The 27,445-nt window shown below is 45.7% G+C and overlaps 1 protein-coding gene across 1 annotated transcript in view; it reads right to left on the bottom strand.

The window, feature by feature from the left end:
- The window catches only part of LOC147122206 (very long chain fatty acid elongase 4-like), a 72,197-nt gene that overhangs the window by 28,587 nt on the left and 16,165 nt on the right, over nt 1-27,445 (bottom strand). The window contains exons 2-4 of the mRNA XM_085983114.1: nt 8,614-8,701; nt 5,864-6,051; nt 3,336-3,416 (exon numbers count right to left, since the gene is read on the bottom strand). Of these exons, the coding sequence (XP_085839240.1) occupies nt 3,336-3,416; nt 5,864-6,051; nt 8,614-8,671 (327 nt within the window). The 5' untranslated portion in view covers nt 8,672-8,701. The remainder of the gene's footprint in view (nt 1-3,335; nt 3,417-5,863; nt 6,052-8,613; nt 8,702-27,445) is intronic.

Here is a 27,445-nt window from a genome sequence, read left to right as displayed (position 1 = left end):
CTTTCACAAATCCACGCTGGCTCTCTCTGATCAACTGAAAATTTGAGGTGTTCAGTCACCCTATCCTTAATTATAGACTCCAGCAATTTCCGAACAGCAGATGTTAGGCTAACTGGTCTTTAATTCCCTGGTTTCCATCTCTCGCCATTCTTAAATAATGGAGTGACATATGCAATTTTGCAATCTAAAGGAACGGTTCCTGAATCTAGAGAACTTTGGAAGATTATAGTTAGGGCATCTGCAATGTGCTCACCTACTTCTTTTAAAATCCTGGGAGCGAAACCATCTGGTCCTGGGGATTTCTCACTCTTTAGTGCCATTATTTTCTTCATTACTGTTATTTTACTTACGTTAATTTTATTGAGTCCCTGATTCAATATTAGTTTCCTTAGTATTTCCGGCATGCTATCCTCTTCCTCTACTGTAAATACTGACGCAAAGTAATTATTCAACATGTTCGCCATTTCCTTATCATTGACAATTATTACCGCTTTCAGTTTTTAAGGGGCCAACATTGCTCCTTACTACCCTCTTTTTCCTAATATAATTGTAAAAATTCTGTGTTGATTTTGATATCCCTTGCAAGTTTCTTTTCATACTCCCTTTTTGTAGCTCTTACTGTCTGTTTAGTGAGCCTTTGCTGTTCTTCGTATCTTTCCCATTCACCAGGATGTGCGCTAATATTTGCATTTTTGTATGCTTTTTCTTTTAGTTTTATGCTGTCCCTCACCTCTTGAATCGTCCATAGCTTTTTTTTGTTGCAAGTAGAGCTCTTGCCCCTCAGGGGCATAAACTGGTTCTGTATCACCTTGAATTCTTTTTTGAACATCTCCCACTGATCTCCTGTCGTTTTACCCATAAACAGATTTGTCCAGTTTACTTTGTACTGCCTCGGTCTCATCCCGTTGAAGTCGGCCATACCCAAATCTAGAATCTTAGTAGCTGTTAAGCGTTTCTCCCTTTCAAATGCTACATTGAACTCGATCATGTTATGATCGCTATTGGATAAATGTTCATGCACAGTTAGGCTGTTAACTAAATCTGGCTCATTGCTAAATCTAATATGGCATGCCCCCTTGTTGCCTCTAGGACATATTGTTGTAGAAAACTATCCTAGACACACTCAAGAAATTCACTACCTTTCTGACAGGTGCTAGTCTGCTTACCCCAATCTATATGAAAGTTAAAATTCCCCATTAAAATCACTAAGCCTTTGCTACATGCTTGTCTAAACACTGCATTTTTACAATCTAGCACGTCACAGCTGCTACCAGGGGGCCTATACACAGCTCCCACTACAGTCTTAAATCCTTTCCTATTGCTTAATTCTACCCATAAAGTCTCCACTGCCTGCTTACCTCTCGTTATATCCTCTCTTATCATTGGAGCGATTTCATCCTTAGTCACTAAGGCTACTCCTCCCCCTCTGCCATTTTCCCCATCTTTCCTGTAGCCCTTATAAGTCTGGTATATTTAGTTCCCATTCCTGACTGTCTTGCAGCCATGTCTCAGTAATGGCTACCATGTCATACCCTCCAATTTGAATTCACGCCTGCAGTTCATTCAATTTATTCCTTATACTCCATGCGTTTGTATAAAGAACGCTTATTTGGGCCACACACCCTAAGCCTGTCCTTCAGCTCTAATGTTTTACTCGCTTCTTTCTTATTTCTCTCTCCTGGTTTAATCACTTTACAATCACAACCAGCTCTATAACTAAAAAGCACACAAAAACAATTTGGGTTGGCTTAGTCGATGGTTTTTCCTTGCTTCAGGGAGGCCAGGGATGGTGGTGAAGAGAAGTTGTCTCACATTTATTGAGCATCTTCCCTTTATGAAGTGGCCGAGAAGGAAAAATCAAAATCTTCATCCGGGAGAAGCACAAGTTTGACAACTGCATACTGTCAATCAATCACTTGCAATACAACATTGCAATCCCATTCAGAGTATGTTTGAACTCCCATCAGTAGCAGCTGTGTTCACATTGTTTGTGGGTGGAAGAAACTAAAAAATTTTTTTTTTTTTTTTAAGAAATATGAACCGGCAAGTATTTTTAAGCCATGCTTTTCAAAACAGCGTCACATTTCTGGATTGTATGACCATTTCTCCACAGAAAGGTTTTGGAAAAAAGTGTTATTTTTAATGCTGATTTTTTAAAAAGGTAATATGTATTCTCATGAGTTTTTTTTTTTTTAAAGGCATCTGAAGAAAGGTAGTTAATATGCTAAACAACAACAGAAAATGCTGGAAAAACTCAGCAGGTCAGGCAACATCCGTGGAGAGAAATTTGAGTTGACGTTTCGGGTCGAAACCCTTAAAAGGGTTTTTCCAGCATTTTCTGTTGTTATTTCGGATTTCCAGCGTCTGCAGTATTTTGCTACCGTACTAGTTAATATGCTAATTGAAAGTTGCTTCTCCCAGGGTGTGAACAAACGGTAAGCGACCCGTCAGTTTGTCTGGGTATTCAGAAAGACACCTCATACCATTGTGTTGGTAATCTCTGATGTATCAGCCTGTGAGTGGAGAAGTAGAAGATGGCCAGGCTTTTTGATACAGCGAGAGGGGATTTTAAAAACTAGAACACAGAGACCAAAGTCAGTGAGGCAGCAAAGTGCTGCAAGAGGGTTCAAAAAAGGGGAGGAAGCTGCAAGAACGGTGGCTCTGTCCTGGGCTGTAGGAAAGAATGCAGAGGGGTTATTCTGTTTAATACAACCCGCCAAAGTGGAACTAGCATTGCAAGTTCTTTATTTGCACAATTATACAAACAAATAGCTTTTGAACTGAGTGACTATGATCATACCTATTGCTCTGTACAATTTATCTTGTGTGGAATAAAGCAGCTGATGACTTGAATCAAACTTCACCTCATCTACTGTTAAGCTGGTCAGCCTTCAGAGAGATTGAAGAAACACACGTGCAAATGACACAAGTATCTGGTCCAGACTGCAAGCTGAACCCTGAAAAGAGTATCTACAGCAGATCTGAATTCGTTAGAGTTTGTAAATGCAAACATTTTGTCGCTGTGCCTTTAGGTCTCACCCATTAGCCCCCTTCCAAACTCGGAAATGTTATGGTATTAACTCTGAATCAACAATGAAACCGTGCAGTGATCAAATCACATCTGTATAGGAAAATGTTCTCACTTCTTTTAATGAAATAACCCACGTTGTTACGCTACCGAACAACAAGCAAAAAGAGACCTGCCCATTCTACAACTCTTCCCCCCCACTTCATAAATCGATCAAAACTTAATTGTTGGACACCTGATTTACTTATAGATTTCGCAATAAGGCAAGACCCCAGTTATGACCACTTTTTCTATCCATGCTTCTTACCCGTAGGCCAAGCTCACTGTTGCTGTAATCCACAGGCTCGCAAAGATAGCTGTAGTTTGCACGAATTGACGTCACGAGGAACTAGAATCAAAAATTAAGATCAGATTATTAATTTTATATATAAAAAGCACAATACCCTTGTGATGAGTAGTGAAATAGAATCAGATGTCACCACAGTTCAAATCGTGTGGTATAATACCACTTCAGTTCAAATCAAATGATACCACCTTAGGAGGTTGCCATCCCTCACCTCCACTTTCTTTTACCAGTAAATAAAAAGCAGGAAAATCCACCTCAGTGTGTTTCAGATACTTAATACTGACGGATTGAAATGGCATTCATAGCTACTTGAGCTTTGTCCTAAAATCAGAAAAATTCTCTCAATCCCTTGATATGTTAAATACTAAAAGGCACAAGTTCATAACCAAACTAACTTGAGTCTTGTTCTGTAGATGTGGATTCAAATATCCAAAGGACATCTGTCAAGAGATTGGCGCCAAGCAGAAACTCCAAGGTCAAAGTTAAAAGGCCGCACCAAATACACTAGCTTCAATGGTGAGCCACAGACAAACATTGCAGGGGTTTGACATCATTTAACAGGTTTCCCACAACATCACACAGCCAACGTATGGAGAACCCCCTCAACACAAGATTAATTGTGCTTTTGACGCAATCAGCAATCTGACTGCAAATTGCGCTGGCTTTCCGAATTGAATTTATGGTTCAAGTCTCCACTCAAACTCATTTGCACAATCGCACATGTAAAATCTTCCGTGAACCAGCGCAATCGGGGTCAGTATTTTAAGCACGTAATTTTTAATTTTTTTCCCCGTCCTTGCATCAAAAAAAATTCCGTGACATACTTGAGGGGGGTAGCCTGGTGCAGGTTTGTTAATACAGCTGAAAATGAGTTTACCACAAAAATAAGCATTTTTAATGAGAGTGTGTCTAGACCACTACCTGTGAGTAATATTTAAAAACTTTTTAAAAGGGGGCCTATGAATGCTCTTGCGTCCCAAAAAAAAAGCTAAATTGTAAGAGCCTCCTCAAAAGGGCGCTATTAGTGGAAACTCGCCATGCTGATTATTTCGATCTGGGGGCGGATCTGGTTTCCAGCGCAATGTTTTTTAAACTAACACAAAAGACTGCGGAAACTTGATTTCCGCTGGATGTAACTTGCGCTTGAAATTCCTCGATATTTTGTGCTGGTTTGGCCGATACCTAGCGGAAACTCTACCTTCTTCTGTCTTTATGCTAATCTTCAAAAGGATTATGGTTGCTCCACTTCTACTGCCATTTACACCATACACATTTCAGAATCTAAATTGTCATGTTCACACGAAGACAGTGGCATACACGAGAGCATTGTACTAAGGTTGGGGAATAAGCTTCTGTCAGAGACAAATCTGTAGTATTGTCCATCAGGACTATACACTGTGCGTTAAAACTAGATTGCTGGGAATTAGATGTAAAAAGCACAATGAAGTATTTATCCACAGATCATGTTCATGGTCACCGGGGTGACTTGTGCACCACCATTTGCAGCAACATTGTGATCAGTGGAAATACTGGAGCATTGTAGGATACAGCAATCCTGCCACAGTAATCACTGCTTAAACCATTGGGGCACTTAATAAACCCTGAAATTGCACAACGATTCAGTGGGAGACTGGAGAAACATCTGGAGAAATGGTCTAAAAGGCTGAAAACGGTGGCTAAGCCCTTTATCTGGGGGTTTGGCTGGTCTCCCACCAGAGTTGTTGTGAGACACCAGTAAAAATCCTTCAATCTCTCATTTTGATGGCCATTTCACCCCTCCTCCCCCATACCAGCCTCCTCTAAGCATTTGCTAATTAGTGGAGGAATTGGTTAATGCGCCGAGTGTTTCACCTCCGGACTTCCCAAAGCCTTTCCACCACCTACAAGGCACAAGTCAGGAGTGTGTTGGAATACTCTCCACTTGCCTGGATGAGTGCAGCTCCAACAACACACAAGAAGCTTGACACCATCCAGGACAAAGCAGCCCACTTGATCGGCACCCCATCCACCACCGGCGCACCGTACCTGCTGTGTGCATCATCTACAAGATGCACTGCAGCAACTCGCCAAGGCTTCTTCAACAGTACCGCCCAAACCCTCGAGCTCTGCTACCTAGAAGGACAAGAGCAGCAGGCGCATGGGAACACCAGCATCTCCAAGTTACACACCATCCTGACTTGTTGGGATATATATCGCTGTTCCTTCATAGTCATTGGGTCAAATTCCTGGAACTTCCTACCTAACAGCACTTTGGGAGTAACAGCACTATGGGATGACTTTCACTACACAAACTGAACTTACATCCTATTGCTTCAGGTGGAATGAAACCCACATCCTAAAGATGAAGGACAGTGGACCAGCCTACTGCTTTACCCACACAACAATTTGTTTTTGTTTTTTTAAGAAGAAAGCAAGCAAGTGGTTCAAATAGCACCTGCAGCACAAGCAAAAGGCTTCCAATTACAACAATTAAAAAGAAACATATGTACCTCCCAAAAAATGTAAGCTGAAATGGTGACAAGAGCAAAATTGTAAACAATTAGTACATATTTCAGATTGAATGGTTCTCGGCTCAGCATGTACTTTGGTCCATATTTGCAGATTAGAAGGTAGATTATGAAGGTCACAATAACGGGAATGGGCGAGTAAACCAGGAACCAGGGGTCAGTCCTCTTGTCTGAAAAGAATTTTTTGAAAAGAGAGACAATTAAAATTTTAAAAATAATTCAACTTACAAATACAGGTAGACTACCCTTTATCCGGACTTCCGAAAACCGAAACCCTCTAAAAACCGAAGTTTTTTTCGTTCAGCGTAAGTCGTGCGTACAAACGAAAAAACCTCCGGTTTTTAGAGGGTTCCGGTTTCGGAAGTTCGGATAAAGGGTAAGTCGTGCGCACGACCCCCCCGCCCCCGACAACCGCCGACCCCCCCAGCCCCGACAACCGCCGACCCCGACAACCGCCGACCCCCCCGCGGGCCCCGACAACTGCCGACCCCGCCAGCCCCGACAACCGCCGACCCCCCCGCGGACCCCGCCGGCCCCGACAACCGCGGACCCCGCCGGCCCCGACAACCGCCGACCCCGCCGGCCCCGACAACCGCCGACCCCCCCGCGGACCCCGCCGGCCCCGACCCCCGCCGACCGACTTACGCTGAGCGTCAGCGTAAGTCGTGCGCACGACCCCCCGCCGACCCACCTTCCGAAATCCGAAATTCTCCTTTATCCGAAACTCGGCTGGTCCCGAGGTTTTCGGATAAAGGATAGTCTACCTGTACACAAGATTTTAAAACCTATTTTTCCACATAAAGCACACACCATTTTGCTTTGAAAAATGGACCTGAAACACAGGTGTGCATTATCTGCCAAGTATTTCTAAAATATAGGAAACAAAGCACTGATTAGCAATTATTAACTTCCATCATAACCAAATTTGCTACTCCCTGAAGTCACTCAATAGAATTTTAATAAATGCTTAGCACCTTTAACAGGTGGAGCACTAAAGAAGATTGCCAGTAGGCACACGTGCTACATGGGGAGCATCTCGGGTGCGGGCCATAGCAAGACGGTTGGCTATTGTGACATTGTACCAGCACACGAGTAGCGGCCTAACCTGTATGAAGAATTTCTCTTTTGGACCAATGAAGCCACTGCGCCACCACACCTGCCGCCCCTGCCCTGCCAAACCCCCAATCCAGGAACTGACTAAAAAGCCAGGGATCTGGCATGTCCTGGGCTCAGCCCAATACAGCAGAAATGCACAGAAGGCCTGCAGAAATTCATGGGCATATTATTGATGGCAAGGTAAGACTTTGAGCAATCTCCTTTGGCATATCACTGCACTGCAATAATAAAAAAAATACTTACAAGTGTGTTAAAGCCAAAAAGACTGAAGGGCTTTAGTTACTTCACAATGACAGAACCAAAGAAGATTATAGGCAGCCGCTTCATCAATGACCTTCTCTCCATAAGATCAGAAGTGGGGATGTTCGCTGATGATTGCAATAGTCAGTTCCATTCACAACTCCTCAGATAATGAAGCAATCTGTGCCCGCATGCAACTAGACCTGAACAACATTCAGGCTTGGGCTGATAAGTGGCAAGTAACATTCGCATCACACAAGTGCCAGGCAATGACTATCTCCAACAAGAGAAAGTCTAACTACCTCCCCTTGATGTTTAATGGCATTACCATTGCCGAATCGCCCACCATCAACATCCCGAGGGTTACCATTGACCAGAAACTTAACTGGACCAGCCACAAAAATAATGTGGTCACAAGAGGTCAGAGACTGGGTATTCTGCGGCGAGTGTCTCACCCCCGGACTCTCCAAAGCCTTTCCACCATCTACAAGGCACAAATCCGGAGGGTGATGGAGTACGCTCCACTTGGCTGGATGAGTGCAGCTCCAACACTCAAGATGCTCAACACCATCCAGGACAAAGCAGCCTGCTTGATTGGCACCCCATCCACCACCTTAAACATTCACTCCCTCCACCACCGGCGCATCGTGGCTGCAGTGCGTACCATCTACAAGGTGCACTGCAGCAACTCGTCAAGGCTTCTTCAACAGCACCTCCTAAACCCACAACCTCTACCATCTAGAAGGACAAGGGCAGCAGGTGCATGTGAACCCCACCACCTCCAAGTTCCCCTCCAAGTCACACACCATCCTGACTTGGAAATATATTGTTGTTTTTTCATTGTCGCTGGGTCAAAATCCTGGAACACCCCCCTCCCCCCCACAACACTATGAGTGTACCTTCACCACAGGGACTGCAATGGTTCAAGAAGGCGGCTCACCACCACCTTCTCAAGGGCAATTAGGGATGGGCAATAAATGCTGGCCTTGCCAGTGATGCCCAATTCCTGTGAATGAATTTAAAAAAAAGCAGACATTCAATCCATGACAATGGCTTGCCAGATGAATGAAAACCAATTCCACTGCCCCACGCTCTCCACACAGCCCTGTATTTCCCTCTGCTTCAAATATTTATCCATTTTCCCTCAAGAATATCAATGATCTCGCTTCTCAATTATTCCCTGTGCCAAAGTAATCCATGCACCAACAACTAAAAGACTGGAGCAATTACTAATGTCAAAGGAAACAGACACAAATTGTGGAATGTACAGCCCATTTTCATCCTCCTATTTCTGTCCTGCAAACCACACCCTATACCTGTTACACACGGCAATGAATTAGCTTCTCGAGGGCACACTGGAATGCTGGTTTTCTTACCTCCATTTTCCACTGCCCAGTCATAAAAATCTCTAATCTTCTCCCAAGTAGAAGCCATGGAGTTCACAAAGCTCTTTGATCAAAAGTTCTGAAAAAGATTAACACATTACAGTAAAAGTGACTTAATTGTTAAATGTTGGGCTGTTTTCCTGTTTAGTAATAATTCTCTTCATGATAAAAAGTCTATAAAAACAGAAATGATAAACAACTGGAACTGATTTTATTTTGCAAAATCACCCTATCCCTCGAAATATTTGTAGACAAGAGAGTGGATGGGTGGTTTACTTCCAGACACTTGAAAACATGGCTCTGAAACTGGCTACTAGGAGCAGGGCATGAATAGTTGGGTTCTTGTCCTTCTCCATTTTCTCATCTTGTGAAGAAACTGCTCGGCCTCTATTTGGCAACTCTGGGCCAAATAAATGAGGAAGTCAGCAAAGAGGGGAAAGCCTATGCCCTTCCACTCTGGTGCAGTGTGTTTAAGCTCCAATGCACTGTGCCATAGTCCATCAGTCACACCGCCCGAGTTAAAAAGTTTAGATATTATTGTGAAGCTCCAAGCTGCTGACGACAACAATTAACATAGCCTCAGCATGTTTAAAGACTGAAGAATTTGTTGTGCGATATACATCACTCAGGAGATACAATATAAAACTGTCCCAACCCTCTTGCCACACAGGCCTGTTGCAATCTCTCTCAACTGGGGACAGTTCCACTCCATCCATATATATCTCAATAGCCCATCCATAAACGGGATTAAAGTCATTTTAGTGTCAACAGAAGAACCCAAACCAAGCCATCTTCCTCACTTCTTCCCCAAGTCTTGCTTGACCAACATTATTGATTTTTTTGAAAAGGTAGTAGAGACAGAGAGGGTAGACAATGGTAATGCAGTAGATGTAATTTATCTGGATTTTCAAAAGGCCTTTGATAAGGTACCACATAATAGACTGATGAACATGGTCAGAGAATGTGGAGTCAAGGGACAAGTAGCAGAATGGATTGCTGTCTGGCTTCAGGACAGAAAGCAGAGAGTAGGAGTAAACATAAGATGCAGGAGCAGGTCATTTGGCCCCTCGAGCCTGCTCCGCCATTCAATAAGATCTTGGCTGATCTGATCTTGGCCTCAACTCCACTTCCCTGCCCGCTCCCCATAACCCTGGACTCCCTTATCGTTCAAAAATCTGTCTATCTCTACCTTAAATATATTCAATGACCCAGCCTCCACAGCTCTCTGGGGAAGAGATTCCAAAGATTCACGACCCTCAGAGAAGAAATTTCTCCTCATTTCCGATTTAAAAGGGTGCCCCCTTATTCTGAAATGATGCCCCCTAGTTCTAGATTCCCCCACGAGGGGAAACATCCTCTCTGCATCTACCCTGTCAAGCCCCTTCAGAATCTTATATGTTTCAATAAGATCCCCTCTCATTCTTCTAAACTCCAATGAGTATAGGCCCAACCTGCTCAACCTTTCTTCATAAGACAACCCCTTCATCTCCGGAATCAACCCATGAACCTTCTCTGAACTGCCTCCAATGCAAGTATATCCTTCCATAAATAAGGAGACCAAAACTGTACGCAGTACTCCAGGTGCGGTCTCACCAACACCCTGTACAGTTGTAACAGGACTTCCCTACTTTTATACTCCATTCCCTTTGCAATAAAGGCCAACACTCCATTTGCCTTCCTAATTACTTTCTGTATCTGCATTTTAACTTTTTGTGATTCATGTACAAGGGCCCCCAGATCACTCTGTACCTCAGCATTTTGTAATCTCTCCCCATTTAAATAATAATTTGCTTTTTTATTTTTCCTACCAAAGTGGATAACCTTGCATGTTCCCACATTATACTCCATCTGCCAGATTTTTGCCCACTCACTTAGCCTATCTATATCCCTTTGGAGATTCTTTGGCCTAGAAATTCATTGACGCCACTTTTGGGGCGCTAAAGTGGGGCGTCCGCTAAAGTTTGCGGCCGCCGCCAAATCGATGCCACTTCTCCGATATTCATTAGCTTCGCCCTAGGAGTTCGGGCGAGCGCTAAAACTGCTGCTGGACGCCTCTCTTTGGGCGCTAAGCCGGAGGTGGTGATCGATAGCTCCGAGGCCGGGCGCAGCGCAGGTGCGGCCATCTCGTGATTGACAGCAGACACCCTGGCGCCGGCCAGCTCTTAAGGGGGAAGGGTCGACTGTGTCTGCTGCCACGCCCTGGATAGTGGAGCCCTCCAGCTAGACCTGAACACTGCTGCTGGACCCAAATAGCGCCTGAAGACATGGAGAAGGCCCGTGAACGTGCGCAGCACTTCTCAAAGCGTGATCCGAGTGTGCTGATTGCTGCTGTGGAGAAGAGGCACCATGTTTTGTACCCGGACAATGGCAAGAAGGCGACGGTCCGCGTCTACAGGAGAGCCTGGAGGCATGTCGCCACCAAGCTGTCAGCCAACAGCGACGTCCCCAGGAGCGGTGCCCAATGCCGCAAAAAGTTAAATGACCTCACACGCATTGTCAGGGTGAGTACCCTTTCCAGTGACCTCCTCATCCTTGCATGTGCACCTCACATTATGGGCAAAGGGACCTGAAAGCTCTAATGGCCAGCCTTCATCCAGCAGCTATGGGACAGGCATGAGCATCAATTGCACATTCTGCACTGAACACACTGGCCAAGCTATTCCACCATGGGAGGCATTGCACACCAGATCATGGCGACACACTGGCCAGGCTATTCCACCATGGGAGGCAGTGCACACAAGATCACGGCGACACACTGGCCAGGCTATTCCACCATGGGAGGCAGTGCACACAAGATCACGGCGACACACTGTACTTAGAGGCCGTCCTTTCTCTTGCAGGCCAAGCTGGCGAATAATCGCAAGAGCCGGACTGCGACCGGGGGAGGCCGACCCCATATCCAGCCACTCACCGACCTGCAACATCGCGTGGAGCGCCTCATGGGTGGCCGGGTGATTGGGCCCGTTGCATGTGGAGATGCCGACCCTGTTCTGGGCAGCAATGGTAAGGACATCACCTTTTGCACCTCTCTCGTCCCACTTGCGCATCAGATCTACATCCTTTGCCACTGTCCGACCAATGCGCTGAATGCCACCACTCATGCATCCCGCACTGACGCCCTCTCCTCACTCTAAAGCTACTCTTGTGCCTTCCTGCTTTCAGATGGTGAAGAGGAGGTCCCTGAACTTGCCAGTGACAGACCCTCCGAAGAGGAGCAGGAGGAGGAGCAAGAGGAAGGCGGCCCATCAGGGGAACCCTCAGCCGTGGCCACCCAGGCCAATGTAGGGGACACGTCTTCCCTGGAGGGCAGCGTGGCGGAAGTGTCGAAGGGGAGGGGAGCTCCTGGGACCTGCGGGCTGCAGAAAGGCGGGAGGGGGGTGGAAGCTCGGCGGCCTTCTCCCCAGAGGGGGGAAGCGTCGGAGGGGAGTCCAATTGCTGGGCCCAGCGGCCTCCAGCAACGCAGGAAGGGTCGGCCAGCTCGGCGGCCTTCTCCCCAGAGGGAGAGTCCGGCCTCCAGTCAGGAGATGCTCTTCGCCGAGGAGATGGAACGCCTCGAAGACTTGTCCGCGGACTTGGAGCACCGGTACACGGAGCTCATGGCGGCAGTGGCACGGTTGCCTGAGTCCATCGATTCCCTCTCTCTGAGTGTGGCCGAGTTCGGGCCCTCAGAGGCCACCAGTCGGGCGGAATACCGGGCAGATCAGGCAGCGAGTCGGGCGGAATTCGGGGCAGCTCTGACAGCGACTGGCCAGGTGATCAGTGGTGCCGTCCAGTCACTGGCTGCTCTGATGCGGTCAGTGAACAGGTCAACACGGGCACTCACTGCTGCCACACTCGCTGTGTCAGCCAGGCATCGCCAGGGCACCCGGCGCGCTGCAGCAGCACAGCGGTCTGTCCCTTGGCAGATTGGTGCGCATGCTGCAGTGCTGGCCCGGGCGAGTGCCAGTGTCTCAGGCGACCAGCGAGCGCCTGCCATCCGCCAGCTTGCCACCATTCCTCCAGCCGCCACTGCCAGTCCCCCAGTGGAGCTGCCAGGAGCTGCTGCAGCGACTGATGCTGGCCAGCCACAGCTGCAGCAATCAACAGCCGCCCGCTCGATGGCCAGACCTCGACTAGGCCGACCCCCAAGGGCATCTGCCGTCACGACATGTGCCCCTCAGGAGCCTGCCCCCAGCCTTGCAGCAGCCAATGGCCTTACTTTGAGGCGGAGCAGCAGGGCGGGCAGGGGCCACCCAAAGATGGCCAAGGCATCGCCCTAGCGGGCCAAATAGTCAAATGTGTGGCCATTTGTGTTTGTTTCTTGAGGCCGAGAATTGGATGTTTGTTTTTTGAAGGCCGATGATGTGATGTTTGTTTTTGACGAAGGCCGAGAATGACGGCCATTTTAGTTGCCCTATTTTGTTAATCCTCTCCAGGTTGTGGGAGCGAGTAATGTGTGTGAGAGTGTTTTTTGGGGGTTTCGTCGGTTTTTGGTTTTCATGTGGGAAGGGCCCAGAGTTTGTACAATAAACCATTTTATTTATTCACATTGTCCATGTTTGATCTTTGAAGTGTTTGTTGCCTTAACCGGCTGAGGGCTAGCGGAGCGGCTGCAATCATGTTCTATCATTGGCACAAGCCATTCCCTGACAGGGGGCCTAGAAGTGACGTTCAATAAGCCGCCGACGGGCGGCCCTTGGACCTTGTGCCTCCCTCCTGGGCTGGTACTCCTCGTCCTCCTGCTCCTCCTCCTGAGGTGGTGGTCCAACGTGAGGTGGCAGTGCCGGAGTCCTGCGGATAGCCAGGTTGTGCAGCATGCAGCAAACGACGACGAATTGGGAGACTCGATCCTGCGAATACTGGAGGGCTCCCCCGGAGCGATCGAGACAGCGGAACCGTTGCTTGAGCACGCCGATTGTTTGTTCTATGAGGTTCCTCGTCGCTTGATGGCTCTCGTTGTATGCCTCTTCAGCAGGGGTCGTGGGCGCGCGGAGCGGGGTCATGAGCCAGGTACACAAAGGATAGCCTTTGTCCCCGATAAGCCATCCTCTTGGGGGAGGCTGTGCCTGGAACATGTCAGCCACAGTTGTCTGTCGCAGGATAAAGGCATCGTGGCTGCTGCCTGGAAAGCGGGCATTGACAGCTAGGATGCGCTGCCTGTGGTCACACACCAGCTGTACATTGAGGGAATGGTAGCCCTTCCGGTTGCGGTAATCCTCGGCATGCTCAAGAGGTGCCCGCAAAGCCACATGCGTGCAGTCAATGGCGCCCTGCACCATGGGGAAGCCCGCTATTCTTGCAAACCCCACTGCACGCTGCTGCTGCTTGTCCAGGGTCATGGGGAAGGAGGTGAATTGATGTCTCCTTCTGAAAAGGGCTTTGGTCACCTGGCGGATGCAGCAATGCACGGCGAACTGGGAGATGTTAGCGATGTCCCCAGTAGCGGATTGGAAGGAGCCGGTGGCATAGAAGTTGAGAGCCACCGTCACCTTCACTGCCACCGACAGAGACGTCCTGCGCATCAGCTGTGGCTGCAGATCTCTCTGAAGCAGCCGGCAGATGTCTGCAACCACCTCCCTTTGGAATCGCAGCCTCCTAACACACATCGCGGCAGACATGGTCAGATAGGAGGTCTGCTGGCGGTATACCCTGCGTGGGTAAGGCCTCAGTTGGCGACGCCTGTTGCCCCCTCTGCGTCTAGCCAGGGCTGCCACTCTCTCACGGCGTCTGTAAGCCCTTCTGGCATAAGGCTGAAATTCAGCGTTGCCACCCAATGCAGCCCCCATTATATGCTGGCAAACACTGAGCTCTGAATGAAGGCAAAGATAATTGGCAAGCTCTGGCCTGAGCCAAAAATACCTGTCCAAGTGTTGGTCCAAACCAGTAAACTCTCCTCCTTGGTCTCTGTCCAAAAAACCGTTGCACAAGAGTGAATGCTGCAAAATGGCTGGCCTTTATACTGCTGGGTAAGTGCCCTTTAATTTGCGCTCCCCGCGGCCCGGCTGGGCTGTGTACCGTTCCACTTCACAGTCGCTCGGGCCGCCCGGCGCACAATGGGCCGGCGCGAGTGAAGTTCCGGTTCGGGGCGCACAAAAGGCGTTGCACTAGCAAATGACGTCATGATGTGCGCGCCCTGCTGCGCGCGCACAAGACTTTGCGCCGGCGCTAAATGTGTACTGAAGTTGGGGCGAGGCGCAGATCGCGCTGCGCCCGGCCGCTAAGCGCCTAGCGCTCGAAATCTACTCCTCCTAAGGCGCTAATGGCTGCCGCGCCCAACTGAATTTCTAGGCCTTTGTGTCCTCCACACAATTTGCTTTCCCACCTATCTTTGTATCAGCAGCAAATTTGGCTATTCACAGTGGCAGAAGGTGCGTAGTGGTGTTCCATAAGGATCAGAGCTGGGACCACATCTGTTCACAATTTAGACTTTGGAATCAAAAACACAATTTCTAAATTTGCAGATGACCAAATTGGGGGGGATAATCAATACTGAGGAGGACTGCAACAACTTACAGGACATAAATAAACTTGCAGAATGGGCATATAATTGGCAAATGAAGTTCAACACAGATAAATGTGAGGTATTACATTTTGGTTGGAAGAATAGGGAGGTCACATCACTTGGAGGGTGTGAGTCTAGGTGGGATAGGGGAATAAAGGGATCTCAGAGTACAAATACACACATCACAAAGTTGTGACACAGGTTAGCAAGGCCGTAAAAAAAAACAAGCACTAGGGTTTATTTCTAGAGGGATAGAATTGAAAAGTAGGGAAGTTATGCTAAACCTGTATCCAACCTTGGTTAGACCACACTTGGAGTACTGCGTACAGTTCTGGTCGCCATATTATAAAAAGGATATACAGGCACTGGAGAGGGTGCAGAGAAGATTTACATGGATGATACCAGAAATGCAAGGGTATACATATCAGGAAAGGATGAACAGGCTGGGTCTCTTTTCTCTTGAAAAAAGGCAGCTGAGAGGTGACCTAATAGAGGTCTTTAAAATTATGAAAAGTTTTGATAGAGTGGATAGAGAGAGAATGTTTCCACTTGTGGGGAAGAGCATAACTAGAGCCCATCAATATAAGATAGTCACCAAGAAATCCAATAGGGAATTCAGAAGAAACTTCTTTATCCAAAGAGTGGCGAGAATGGGGAACTCGCTACCACAGGGTGTGGTTGAAGCGAATAGTATAGATGCATTTAAGAGGAGGCTGGACAAGCATATGAGGGAGAAGGGAATAGAGGGTTATGCTGATAGATTTAGATGAGGAAAGACGGGAGGAGGCTCGAGTGGAGCATAAACGCCGGCATGGACTGGTTGGGCCGAATGGCCTGTTTCTGTGCCGTATATCTTATGTAATCCTATGTAATTTAGATTTACTTTAAATTACCTTGTATTCATGAACTGCACAGACTTTTTAGATTAACTGCAGTAGAAATCACTTATTAGTGAAATGTATTTGATCAATGAACCATTCTAAAGAACAGTCCCTTGTCAAAGAAACACATTTAGGATGACTTTTTTAAATGAGAAAAAACATTTGGTGTTACATCAAATACATCTACTGGTGTAGAAAAAGTTAACCCCGGTGGTAGTTAAACTGGATCTCGTTCAAACCCTGTAGCTTACATTTAACCTACAGAAACTTTAAATATAATAGTCCATTTTAAACACACAGGACAAAAAACACAGCAATACAAAACATTTTTGTTACATATAATGGCTACTTCAACCACCAGAGTCAAATCAGTTGGTACAACAAAAAAGGGGCCACAAGGGTTAATTCCACTAACGAAGCTCCTTCAAGTACCAGGCTCGTAATAGCAGCGCAGACAATGGTACTTTTATTGGACTTGTTAAGTAATTCTTTCAGGCTGGACATGTCCTATGATCACAAAATCTATAAAGCTTTGAGCTGCACTGTGTTGCAGACAATTGCAAATTGATGTTAACTCTCACTTCAAGAGAAAACTTAACAGGCTGTGCAAACTAGTTCCAATTCCACTACTTGACTTATTTACAGATTAAATTTTAACACATTTATTTCCAAACTGCTTTGACCAAATAAGATACAAAGTCACAAGTTAATTAGGATCAATACAACAAGCAGAAGTTTATTAAATCAAATTGTTTAAGAATGTAAGAAATAGGAGTAGGCCATTCGGCCCCTCGAGCCTGCTCCGCCATTCAATGGGATCATGGCTGATCATCCAAATTCAGTACCCTGTCCCTGCCTTCTCCCCATATCCCTTGATCCCTTTAGCCTCAAGAAATATATCCAACTCTTTCTTGAATATATTTAATGAACTGGCCTCCACCGCCCTCTGTGGCAGAGAATTCCACAGGTTCACCACTCTCTGGGTGAAGAAATTCCTCCTCATTTCAGTCCTAAATGGCTTACCCCTTATCCTTAGACTATGACCCCTGGTTCTGGACTCCCCGACCATCGGAAACATCCTTCCTGCACCTAGTCTGTCCAGGCCTGACAGAATTTTATACGTTTCGATGAGATCCCCTCTCAATCTTCTAAACTCCAGTGAGTACAAGCCCAATCGACACAATCTCTCCTCATAAGTCATTCCTGCCATCCCAGGTATCAGCCTGGTGAATCTTCGCTGCACTCCTTCCATGGCAAGAACGTCCTTCCTCAGATAAGGCGACCAAAACTGCACACAATACTCAAGGTGCGGTCTCACCAAGGCCCTGTACAATTGCAGCAAGACATCCTTGTTCCTGTACTCGAACCCTCTTGCTACGAAGGCCAACATACCATTTGCCTTCTTAACCGCCTGCTGCACCTGCATGCTTACCTTCAGCGACTGGTGCACAAGAACACCCAGGTATCTTTGCACTTCCCCTTCTCCCAATCTATTGCCATTCAAATAATAATCTGCCTTCCTGTTTTTGCCACCAAAGTGGATAACTTCACATTTATCCACATTATAGTGCATTTGCCATGTTTCTGCCCAATCATCCAACCTGTCCAAATCGTACTGGAGTTTCACGACAGCCTCCTCACAGCATACCCTCCCACCCAGCTTTGTGTGGTCTGCAAATTTGGAGATATTACATCCAATTCCCTCGTCCAGATCATTAATATATATTGTGAACAGCTGGGGTCCTAGGACCGATCCTTGCGGTACCCCACTAGTCACTGCCTGCCACTCAGAAAATGACTCGTTTATTCCAACTCTTTGCTTTCTGTCCGCCAACCAGTTCTCTATCCAAGTCAATACCTTGCCCCCAATCCCATGTGCCTTAATTTTGCACGCTAATCTCTTATGCGGGACCTTATCGAAAGCCTTCCGAAAGTCCAAATACACCACATCCACTGGTTCTCCGTTATCTATTTTACCAGTTATATCCTCAAAAAATTCCAGTAGATTAGTCAAGCACGATTTACCTTTTGTAAATCCATGTTGACTTTGTCCGATCCTGTCACTGCTTGCCAATCTCAGTCCTAAATGGCCGACCCCTTATCCTGAGACTATGACCCCTAGTTCTAGACACTCCAGCCAGGGGAAACAACCTCTTAGCATCTACCCGGTCAAGCCCCTTAAGAATTATATATGTTTGAAAGAGATCACCTCATTCTCCTAAACTCTAGGGAATATAGGCCCATTCTACTCAATCTCTCCTCATGGGACAACTCTCCTGAAAGTTTGGTGGAAGCAGATTCAATCGTAGCTTTCAAAAGGGAATTGGATAAGTAACCGAAGGAAAAATATTTGCAGGGCTATGGGAAAGGGCGAGAGAGTGGGATTGGCTGAAGTGCTCCTGAAGAATGCCGGCACGGGCTCGATGGGCCGAATGGCCTCCATCTGTGCTGTAACCATTCTATGATTATACCAGGAATCAATCTAGTAAACCTTCGTTGCACCCTCTCCAAGGCAAGTATATTCTTACTGAGGTAAGGAGACCAAAACTGTACACAGTACTCCAGGTGTGGTCTCACCAAAGCCCTATAAAATTGCAGCAAGTCTTCCTTACAGTTATACCCCCTGTAATAAAGGCGAACAGCTAAAAGCTCAACATACATGATTCTGTTCATCACACGTGAATGGATACATATCTGTTCTTAAATTACTTCATCACATCATACACATTTTTGAAAATCTGTTAAAAAAAATCAGTTTATTCATATCTCGCTGAATGGAGGACTCAAGATGGGGGAAGGATACATGAATGTAAATGGTACAAGTGGGAGATGGTGGAGAATGCTTTTGCACATTGTGGAATCTCAGTGTAGGAGAGAATGTCAAGGAATGGAGGGCTGCAGAAGGATCACCCAATAAGCTCTTCTTAATGTGTTGAAGAAAAGCAAAAAGAAAAGGAATTTTCAAATCACGGATAGTCAGTGATGTAGGGATAGCTCCCACTTACTGACACTAAGGGAAGCCTCATATTCACGGACGATGATGTACATCTTTGGCCACCCATTATAGGAAGCATATAAAAGCAATGGAAAAGGTGCAGGGCAGTGTACCAGTGATGAGGCGTTACCGTCATGAAGACTTGAGAAGTTAGGATTCTTAGCTAAAGCTGAGACGTGGAGGGGCGACTTGTTAGAGGTCCTCAAGATTATAAAGTACATTACATTTTTCGATATACCACTTGGGTTCAATGACCATAAGTCCCTTAAGAATAAAAAAAAGTGTTTCTTTGTCCATTATGAGTTAGAGATAGCGCATACCAGGGGTTGAACAGAGAACCCATACCACTGTATGGAATAGATTATGTGCCACCATATGACCTCCTTTGGAAGGCTGAATGACCAGACCATAGACCAACAGCTGAATTTATTTAACATTACACATATAAATGAACTATACTCAATACAAAAACAGTATTTACAACCTTTACTATTCCCTTTGGAAAAAAAACAATGCTTCCACTATGCCATCTTTCAACATAAAATTGCTCCCCAGAACAAATGACAAAACATTACCACAACATCAGATTGAACCCAATCTCGACTTCAGACCAACAAGCTCATCTGAGCTCATGCAGTCAAATGTAAGCACATAATTGAAAGCTCCTAGCCATAGAGCTGTCCAAAAGGATCATTGCCCGTTCTCCCATATGGACCTGATCGATGACTTCACCCCAATTAGTCAATCAATACCAGTACCCCAGGATGCTAATCACCCAAGATGCTTGGAACTGAATGAGATGGCTTTTTATCTGCACCAAGTATATTCAATGATTAGGGAGATCTGTGAGGAATTGACACTCGTGAGGGAGATCATTGGGCACGGGGGGGGGGGGCTACCGGTAGACTGGAAACAGGCTACTATATGGCAACTGTCCATCTCGAAAGACGATGGTATAAGCACCAAAGAAATTCAGTTACTTTGCCATGCTGCAGTATGAGTAGCTGCAGGGTCCAATTCTTGAGTGACAGTCTTTGCCACAGATGCTGCAAGTGTAAATCACAGAGCTAGATGAAGAAGTGTTAAATCTTGAAGCCTGATGCGCTTTCCTCTTTGCTTTCTTCTCTATCCTCTCTCTCAAGCCTCTTTGGCTCCCCAATGCAGCACAGCCCTTCAGTGTGTCACATCTTCCCAGCTTGTAGTATCGATGTTAAAAGTTTAAGGCCCTCCTGCAGACATCATTCAACCTGAGCCTCAGTCGGCACAGCAGCTTTGCAAGCTTCCATCTAAAAGATCCTTTGAAATGCTTCCATTTTCCATCCAACATAGATGGCCAGGCCACTGGAGGTGTGTGTGTTTGAGAAATGGTATTAGACTTGGAAACTTAGCTTCCGGGTACTTTGGTGTCAGGAACGTTGTCTTCCCACTTGATAAAAGGACAGCAGGTGTCGAAAGACATTGGTCTCTCTTGTCTGCTGTAGGTGGTCAGGTCTTGCTACCATACAGCAGCGTGCATGTTTGGTAAACCCGTATAAGAACATAATAATTAGGAGCAAGAGGCAGCCATACGGCCCCTCCAGCCTGCTCCACCATTCAATATGATCATGGATGATCTTCCACCTCAACTCCACTTTCCTGCCCAATCCCCATATCCCTTGATTCCCCTAGAGTCCAAAAATCTATCTATCTCAGCCTTGAATATACTCAACGACTCAGCATCCACAGCCCTTTAGGGTAGAGAATTCCAAAAATTCACAATCCTCATCTCAGGCTTAAAAGGCTGGCCCTTTATCCTGAGACTCTGCCTCCGAGTTCTAGACTCTCCAGCCAGGGGAAACAATCTCTCAGCATTTACCAGGTCAAACCCCCTCAGAATCTTAGTACCTCTCAGTATCTTTGTGTTCAATATTAATTTCCCATTATTCCACACAGGCTTAGTCAATTGGCCGAATACGGTTGTTGCCTTTCAATGCAAAACTTTAGCTCGTCATCTAGAGATAAGTTATCAGATACAGTTGATCCTAGATAGCAGAATTTGTGTACAACTTCCTATTGAAACTTCTGGTGCAGTCAATGCACCCTGTGCCTTGATCACTGTTTTCTTTAGACGGATAGTCTAAATTCATCACAAGTCTGCAAAAAGCTGTTGCGAATAAAAACAGAAAATGCTGGAAATATTCAGCAGGTCAGGAGAGAGAAACAGAGGTCACGTTTCAGGTCGCTGACCTTTCACCAGAACTGGTAAAAGTTAACGATACAATAGGTTTTAAGCAAGTGAAGAGGCAGGGAAAGGAGGGAAGGAAAGAACAAAAGGGAAGGTCTGCGATAGTCAGGAGAGAATAAAAGACAAAAGGGCTGATAATCTACCTGCCTTCCGCCCAATCAGCTTTTGTAAAAGCTGTTGCAATGTTGTTTAAGTTCCACTTCATTGTGTGCAATGAGCACTGCATAGTTGGCGAGAATTTCTCTGAACAGATGTTTAGCTTTACTTTTTGTTCTTAAGCATGCAATATTAAAGAGTTTTCCCATCTGATCTTGTATGGAGTAATAAACCTTCAGGAATAGAGGAGAACACCTTCAGGAATAGAGGAGAAAACATAATGATGAAGCAGCAAAGAGAAAAATATACCAAAGAAAGTTAGTGCCAGGCAATGGCTATCTCCAACAAGCCAGAGTTTATCCACCGACCTTTGACATTCAACAGCATTATCATCGCCGAATCCCCCACCATCAACATCGACCAAAAACTTAACTGGACCAGCCACATAAATACTGTGGCAACAAGAGTAGGTCAGAGGCTGGGTATTCTGCAGTGAGTGTCTCACCTCCTGACTCCCAAAAGCCTTTCCATCATCTACAAGGTACAAGTAAGGAGTGTGATGGAATACTCTCCACTTGCCTGGATGAGTGCAGCTCCAACAACACGCAAGAAGCTCGACAACATCCAGGACAAAGCAGCCCGCTTGATTGGCACCCCATCCACCACCTTAAACATTCACTCCCTCCACCACCGGCGTACCGTGGCTGCAGCGTGTACCATCTACAAGATGCACTGCAGCAACTCGCCAAGGCTTCTTCGGCAGCACCTCCCAAACCCACAACCTCTACCACCTAAAAAGGACATGGGCAGCAGGCACTTGGAAACACCATCACCTGCAAGTCTCCAACCACCCTGGCTTGGAAATATATCACTGTTCCTTCCTTGTCGATGGGTCAAAATCCTGGAACTCCCTCCCCAACAGCAATGTGGGAGTAACTTCACTATGTGGACTGCAGCGGTTCAAGAAGGCGGCTCACCACCACCTTCTCAAGGGCAATTAGGGATGGGCAATAAATGCTGGCATTGCCAGCGACACACTCATCCCAGAAACAAATAAAAAACACATTCCTGTTTGACATCACGACAGATGTCAAACCTAAATTCGCATTGCACTGGATTGTAGCCTTGGTACCATCAGGGGAGGATCAAATAAGACTGAGGAGGCCTGAGGCACCAGTCAAAGAACAGCAGGGGAGTTCTACTGGCCAATATTTATTCTTCACCCAGCATCACAAAAGCAGATTATCTGGTCATTATCACATTACTGCTTGTGAGAACATACTGCGTTTCCTACATTACAACAGTGATTGCACATCAAAAGTACTTAATTGGCTGTGAAGCGCTTTGGGACGCCCGGCGGTTGTGAAAGGCACTATATAAAAGTTATTATTTTTCCTAATTCTATGTGGCTGCCTTATTCCCATAATCCTTTAAACCCTTTTCCTGCAACCTATTCTTAAATATTCAAATGGTTTCTGCTTCAATCACCAACACCTGTAGTGTATCCTACAATCCTGTGTTAAAAATATTTCTTCTCTCTTGTCCCATTCCTTCGTAATTTTGAGCAAGTCTATCAAATCACCCTGCAATCACCTCTCCGCTCCCCCCTCCACTTCTATTTTACTATGCCTCCTATTTTAGTATTATCTGCAACTTTGGACAACATGCCCTCTAGCCCTACATTCAAATCATCGATGTACACAGTCAACAGAAGCGGTCCCAGAGCAGAGCACGTGGAACATCACTACATACTTCCAACTTCTGAGAAATTGACCTCGGCTCTGACTTAGTTTCCTCCCTTATGACCAGTTTTTAATCCAATGTTCAACTCTCCTGCTAGATAGTTAGCCATTAATCTTCTCCAAGTGCCTCCCATGTGGTAGCTTGTGAAAGGCTTTCTTAAAGCCCACTTACACCACATCTACTGCACTTCCCCGCAAGGTATTTGAGTGTCAGCTGTGGCTCAGTTGGTAGCACACTCGCCTGAGTCAGAAGGTTGTGGGTTCAAGTCGCACTCTAGGGGCTTGAGCACATAAAGCTAGGCTGACACTCCAGTGCAGTGCTGAGGGTGTGCAGCACTGTCAGAGGTGCCGTCTTTCAGAGACGTTAAACCGAGGCCCCGTCTGCCCTCAGGTGGACGTAAAAGATCCCATGGCACTATTTTGAAGAGTAGGGAAGTTATCCAATAATAGGCAGACAATATTTATTCCTCAACCAACATAACAAAAACAGATCATCTGGTCATTAGCACAAATTGGCTGCCGCGTTTCCCACATTACAACAGTGACTCCACTTCAAAAGTACTTCATTGGCTGTAAAGCGCTTTGAGATGTCCAGTGGTTGTGAAAGGCGCTATAGAAATGCAAGTCTTTTTTTACTAAACACAAAAAACATTCCCTCTCACTTGCTGCTCTCTATGCAATACAGGTTTAAAGTCAAATCCCAGAAACAACTGTCAATCATCCCAAACTCCTGAAATTTTAATAAGATGAGAGCAGGAGAGAAAGAAGGGCCAAGTACTAATAGAAGAACCAAAAGCTTACTCAAGATGTATGGATACAGAAATGTTGTTAATGTGTAGTCTCCCAGTAGAATTTGTATCCTGAGAATTTAAATCAATCGTTTAAAACAACATTTATCGGTTCCTGGTACCAGCATCATCACAACATGGAAGGAAATCATTGGGATTTTATCTGTTAACACTACAGGGAAGTGACTTCTGCTAGATTTCCTCTACCCCTTGCAAAACCAATATATTTCTTCTGGTTCCTTACGTATAAAAAGGGAACTCCATCATGATTTTTTTTCCAATTACTTTATGTATTTACCAAATAAGTGATTGAAATGAGTCATTTAATGAAATTACAAGTTTGTTAACAATGTGCTACTCTAGGACCTTCTTCTTCTTAGGCAGTCCCTCGGAACCGAGGATGACTTGCTTCGACATTAAAAATGAGCTCGCAGGTGACTGATGAGTCCAATGCGGGACCTACAGTCTCTGCCACAGGTGGGGCAGACGGTGGTTGAAGGGGCGGGTGGGTGGGGTGCTTGGGTTGATGTGCGCTCCTTGCGCTGCCTGCGCTTGCTCCCGGCGAAGAGACTCGAGGTGTTCGGCGCCTTCCCGGATGCTTCTCCTCCACTTTGTGCAGTCTTGGGCCAGGGATTCCCAGGTGTCGGTGGGGATGTTACACTTTTTCCAAGGAGGCTTTGAGGGTGTCCTTGAAGCGTTTCCTCTGCCCACCTGGGGCTCTCTTGCCGTGCCGGAGCTCAGAGTAGAGCGGAGGACCAGGTAACCTATCACTTACCATTTCTTCAGGCCACAAGCATAAATATTACCACCAAGTGCCAAGTCACAACCTTCATATAAAAAAAAAAGGAACAAAATACCACAATGCAGTATAATTAACAGCTTGCTACCCCACGGAGTAGTTACATAGAATGTGCAGCATTCGGCTAACTGGTCTACGCCAGCGTTTATGCTCCACACGAGCCTCCTCCCACCAATGTTCCCTTTAAGCTGCGTGGCCGCGCAGCGCTCTGCAGCTCCCGTGCAGCTGGCTCACTGGCTTTTAAATAGGAAAAACCGTGATGCGCGGTATTTTGAAGGGGCCGCGACCCCCAAAAAAAATTAAAGGAAACATTGCCTCCCACCCCTCTCTTCATTTCACCCCATCAGCATATCCTTACATAAGAAATAGGAGCAGGAGTAGGCCAATCGGCCCCTCGAGCCTGCTCCGCCATTCAATAAGATCATGGCTGATCTGATCCTTCTATTCCTTTCTCCCTCATGTGTTTATCTAGCTTCCCCTTAAATGCATCTCTGCAATTATATGTGCATGTCCAGCCTGCAGCTGAAACTTACATTTTCTGTTTATGGGAAAAGTCCCTGGCTACCAGAGGTCGTCACTCCATACCACCTTGTGCCAGGGGTGGTAGAAGGTTAGTGTCCATGATTCTTCATATGATGATATCTAGACCTCAAGCCATTTCACTGGGGACTGGTGGGTTGCCAAGCAGAGACTACCATATTTATCCACATGGACAGCAGGAATAAAACAGAAAGTTACTCTCTGCCACTTGTGCACATATTCCAATAGCCAGCAACAGGTAGAGACCTGGGGAGAGGTGGTCTGCCCATCTTCTCAAGCAATGGTAGTACTAAGAAATGAAGAATGGAGTGACCGGAAAAAAAGGAACAGAAAGTACCAACAGCTCCATAAAAAGCATAAACACATTAAAATTTAAAAATAGATGGATAAATAAGTAGAGGTTCCTGCCACCCGAAGAACCAAGTTAAAATTCAAACAAACTGATTATCCTGAAATTCAGGCTGGAGGAAGGGACACTTCTCCACAGCATATTTATGCCCATTAGGAATTAGGTCAAGACAGCCTACATTCATTTTATTTGCAGTACAAAGCTAAACTAACCACCCACATATGGTACTGATGTTTGTGCATCCCAGTTCCTGTACATAAATACTGTAAATCTGATAAGCTGCCTGTCCACCACAGCAGAGAAACCAGCATTTGATATCAGACAAATGGTCGCAATGGCAGAAGTTTATCTAGCATTTCAACTAAAATCAGTACATCTTCTCTGTGTAATATGTGCAAGCCATTTTCCAGAGTATTCTTTCATTGCTCATACCCTCAGCTTCTGAAATAGGGAACAGACTTTATAATAAACACATCAGTACAAGCTCCCATCCACAAATTAGACCAGGAAAAACATAGCACCACACAAAGCAGGCAAACATTTATATAATCACTCCTTTTGTCAGTAGAGAAAGAAACGACACACAAAGTCTGCCCCACGAGCCAATCAACTGAAAAATGACCAGCTACCTGGCCCAACCCCACAACTCAGAAAAAGGTAGTGTGAAAACAAAGACTGCAGGTTCACAGGCCAAAAAAACCTGTGCAAATGTGGCACTTATGCACCCATGTTATAGGAAGCATATCAAACAAAATATGTCAAGTTATAAAAATATTACTGATCAAGATATAGTTATTCACATTATGAAACAGAAGATAGGCCATTCGGCCCCTCGAGCCTGCTCCGCCATTCAATGCGATCATGGTTGATCATCCAAATTCAGTACCCTGTCCCTGCTTTCTCCCCATATCCCTTGAGCCTTAAGAAATATATCTAACTCCTTCTTGAATATATTTAATGAATTGAAGGGAGTATCTCTTTGCACCTAGTCTTTACCTTTCACTTCCAAATCTGAACTCCAATCTGTTAAATCCATTATTATTGGCTAGATGTATTACCAGGCAGACAAGACAAAACCAATTAAATATATTGGGGTTCAATTTAAGCTGGGGAGAGAGGAAGAAAGCAAGGGATACAACTAGATTTTAAGTATCTAATTTTAATTCCTTAAACAAAATTATTAAAACTGCACAATTCACTGTCAAGAAATGAAAAACTTGGGAGCCAAATTTCATCATCTCTCGGGTCATGTGCCCTGTTGATTTTGGCACAACAATAGGTTGAATCAGGAGTGCTCTCTCATGGGTTGCAAACAGGTCACAATAACTTGCATTCAGAACTAGTGATTTGAGCAATATTGTAAACCAGGAATAAATATACAATATATTACGAATGGATTTTAGGAACAGAGTTACAAAAACTTGTCCAAATTGAAGGCCTCATTATAAAAGGAGCCAGCGTGTTGCAACAGGCACAGCCCACTGGCGAAGACTAGAAATAAAATCGGGCCACGCCACCGCCGAAAATATACCCGCACTATCTGCCCGCCATATTGGGGCCTTAGTAGTCCGAGTAGCATGGACCAATCTCTAGGCCAGCAAATCTTTGGCATGCTCAACAAATGGCAAGTCGTGCTGCCAATTGTAAAAAAAACCCACAGAATCTGGTTATTTATGCTCTGTATCTGCAAAGTCTTGGGTATCACCATCCTGCAACCCCTGCTCGCCCAAAAATGGGCACTCGTGAATTTTTGGCCGCAATTTTTAAGCCCCGCTTACTGTTTAGTGATGTAAACAGTCAGACAGCAATGTAGTGTGTAAAACACAGGAAAGCTATTATTAAAGGCAGGTGAATACTTTGAAGATAGCCATCAAAAAAAAATTTTTTAAATGGAGTGAAGCACAAACTTTTATACTGCATCTGAAATA

Source organism: Somniosus microcephalus, chromosome 3 (genome assembly GCF_052327205.1).
Source record: "Somniosus microcephalus isolate GS21.2 chromosome 3, FLI_Smic_1.0, whole genome shotgun sequence".
In the NCBI taxonomy this organism is placed as follows: Eukaryota; Metazoa; Chordata; class Chondrichthyes; order Squaliformes; family Somniosidae; genus Somniosus; species Somniosus microcephalus.
This window is presented reverse-complemented; position numbering and strand designations above follow the sequence as displayed.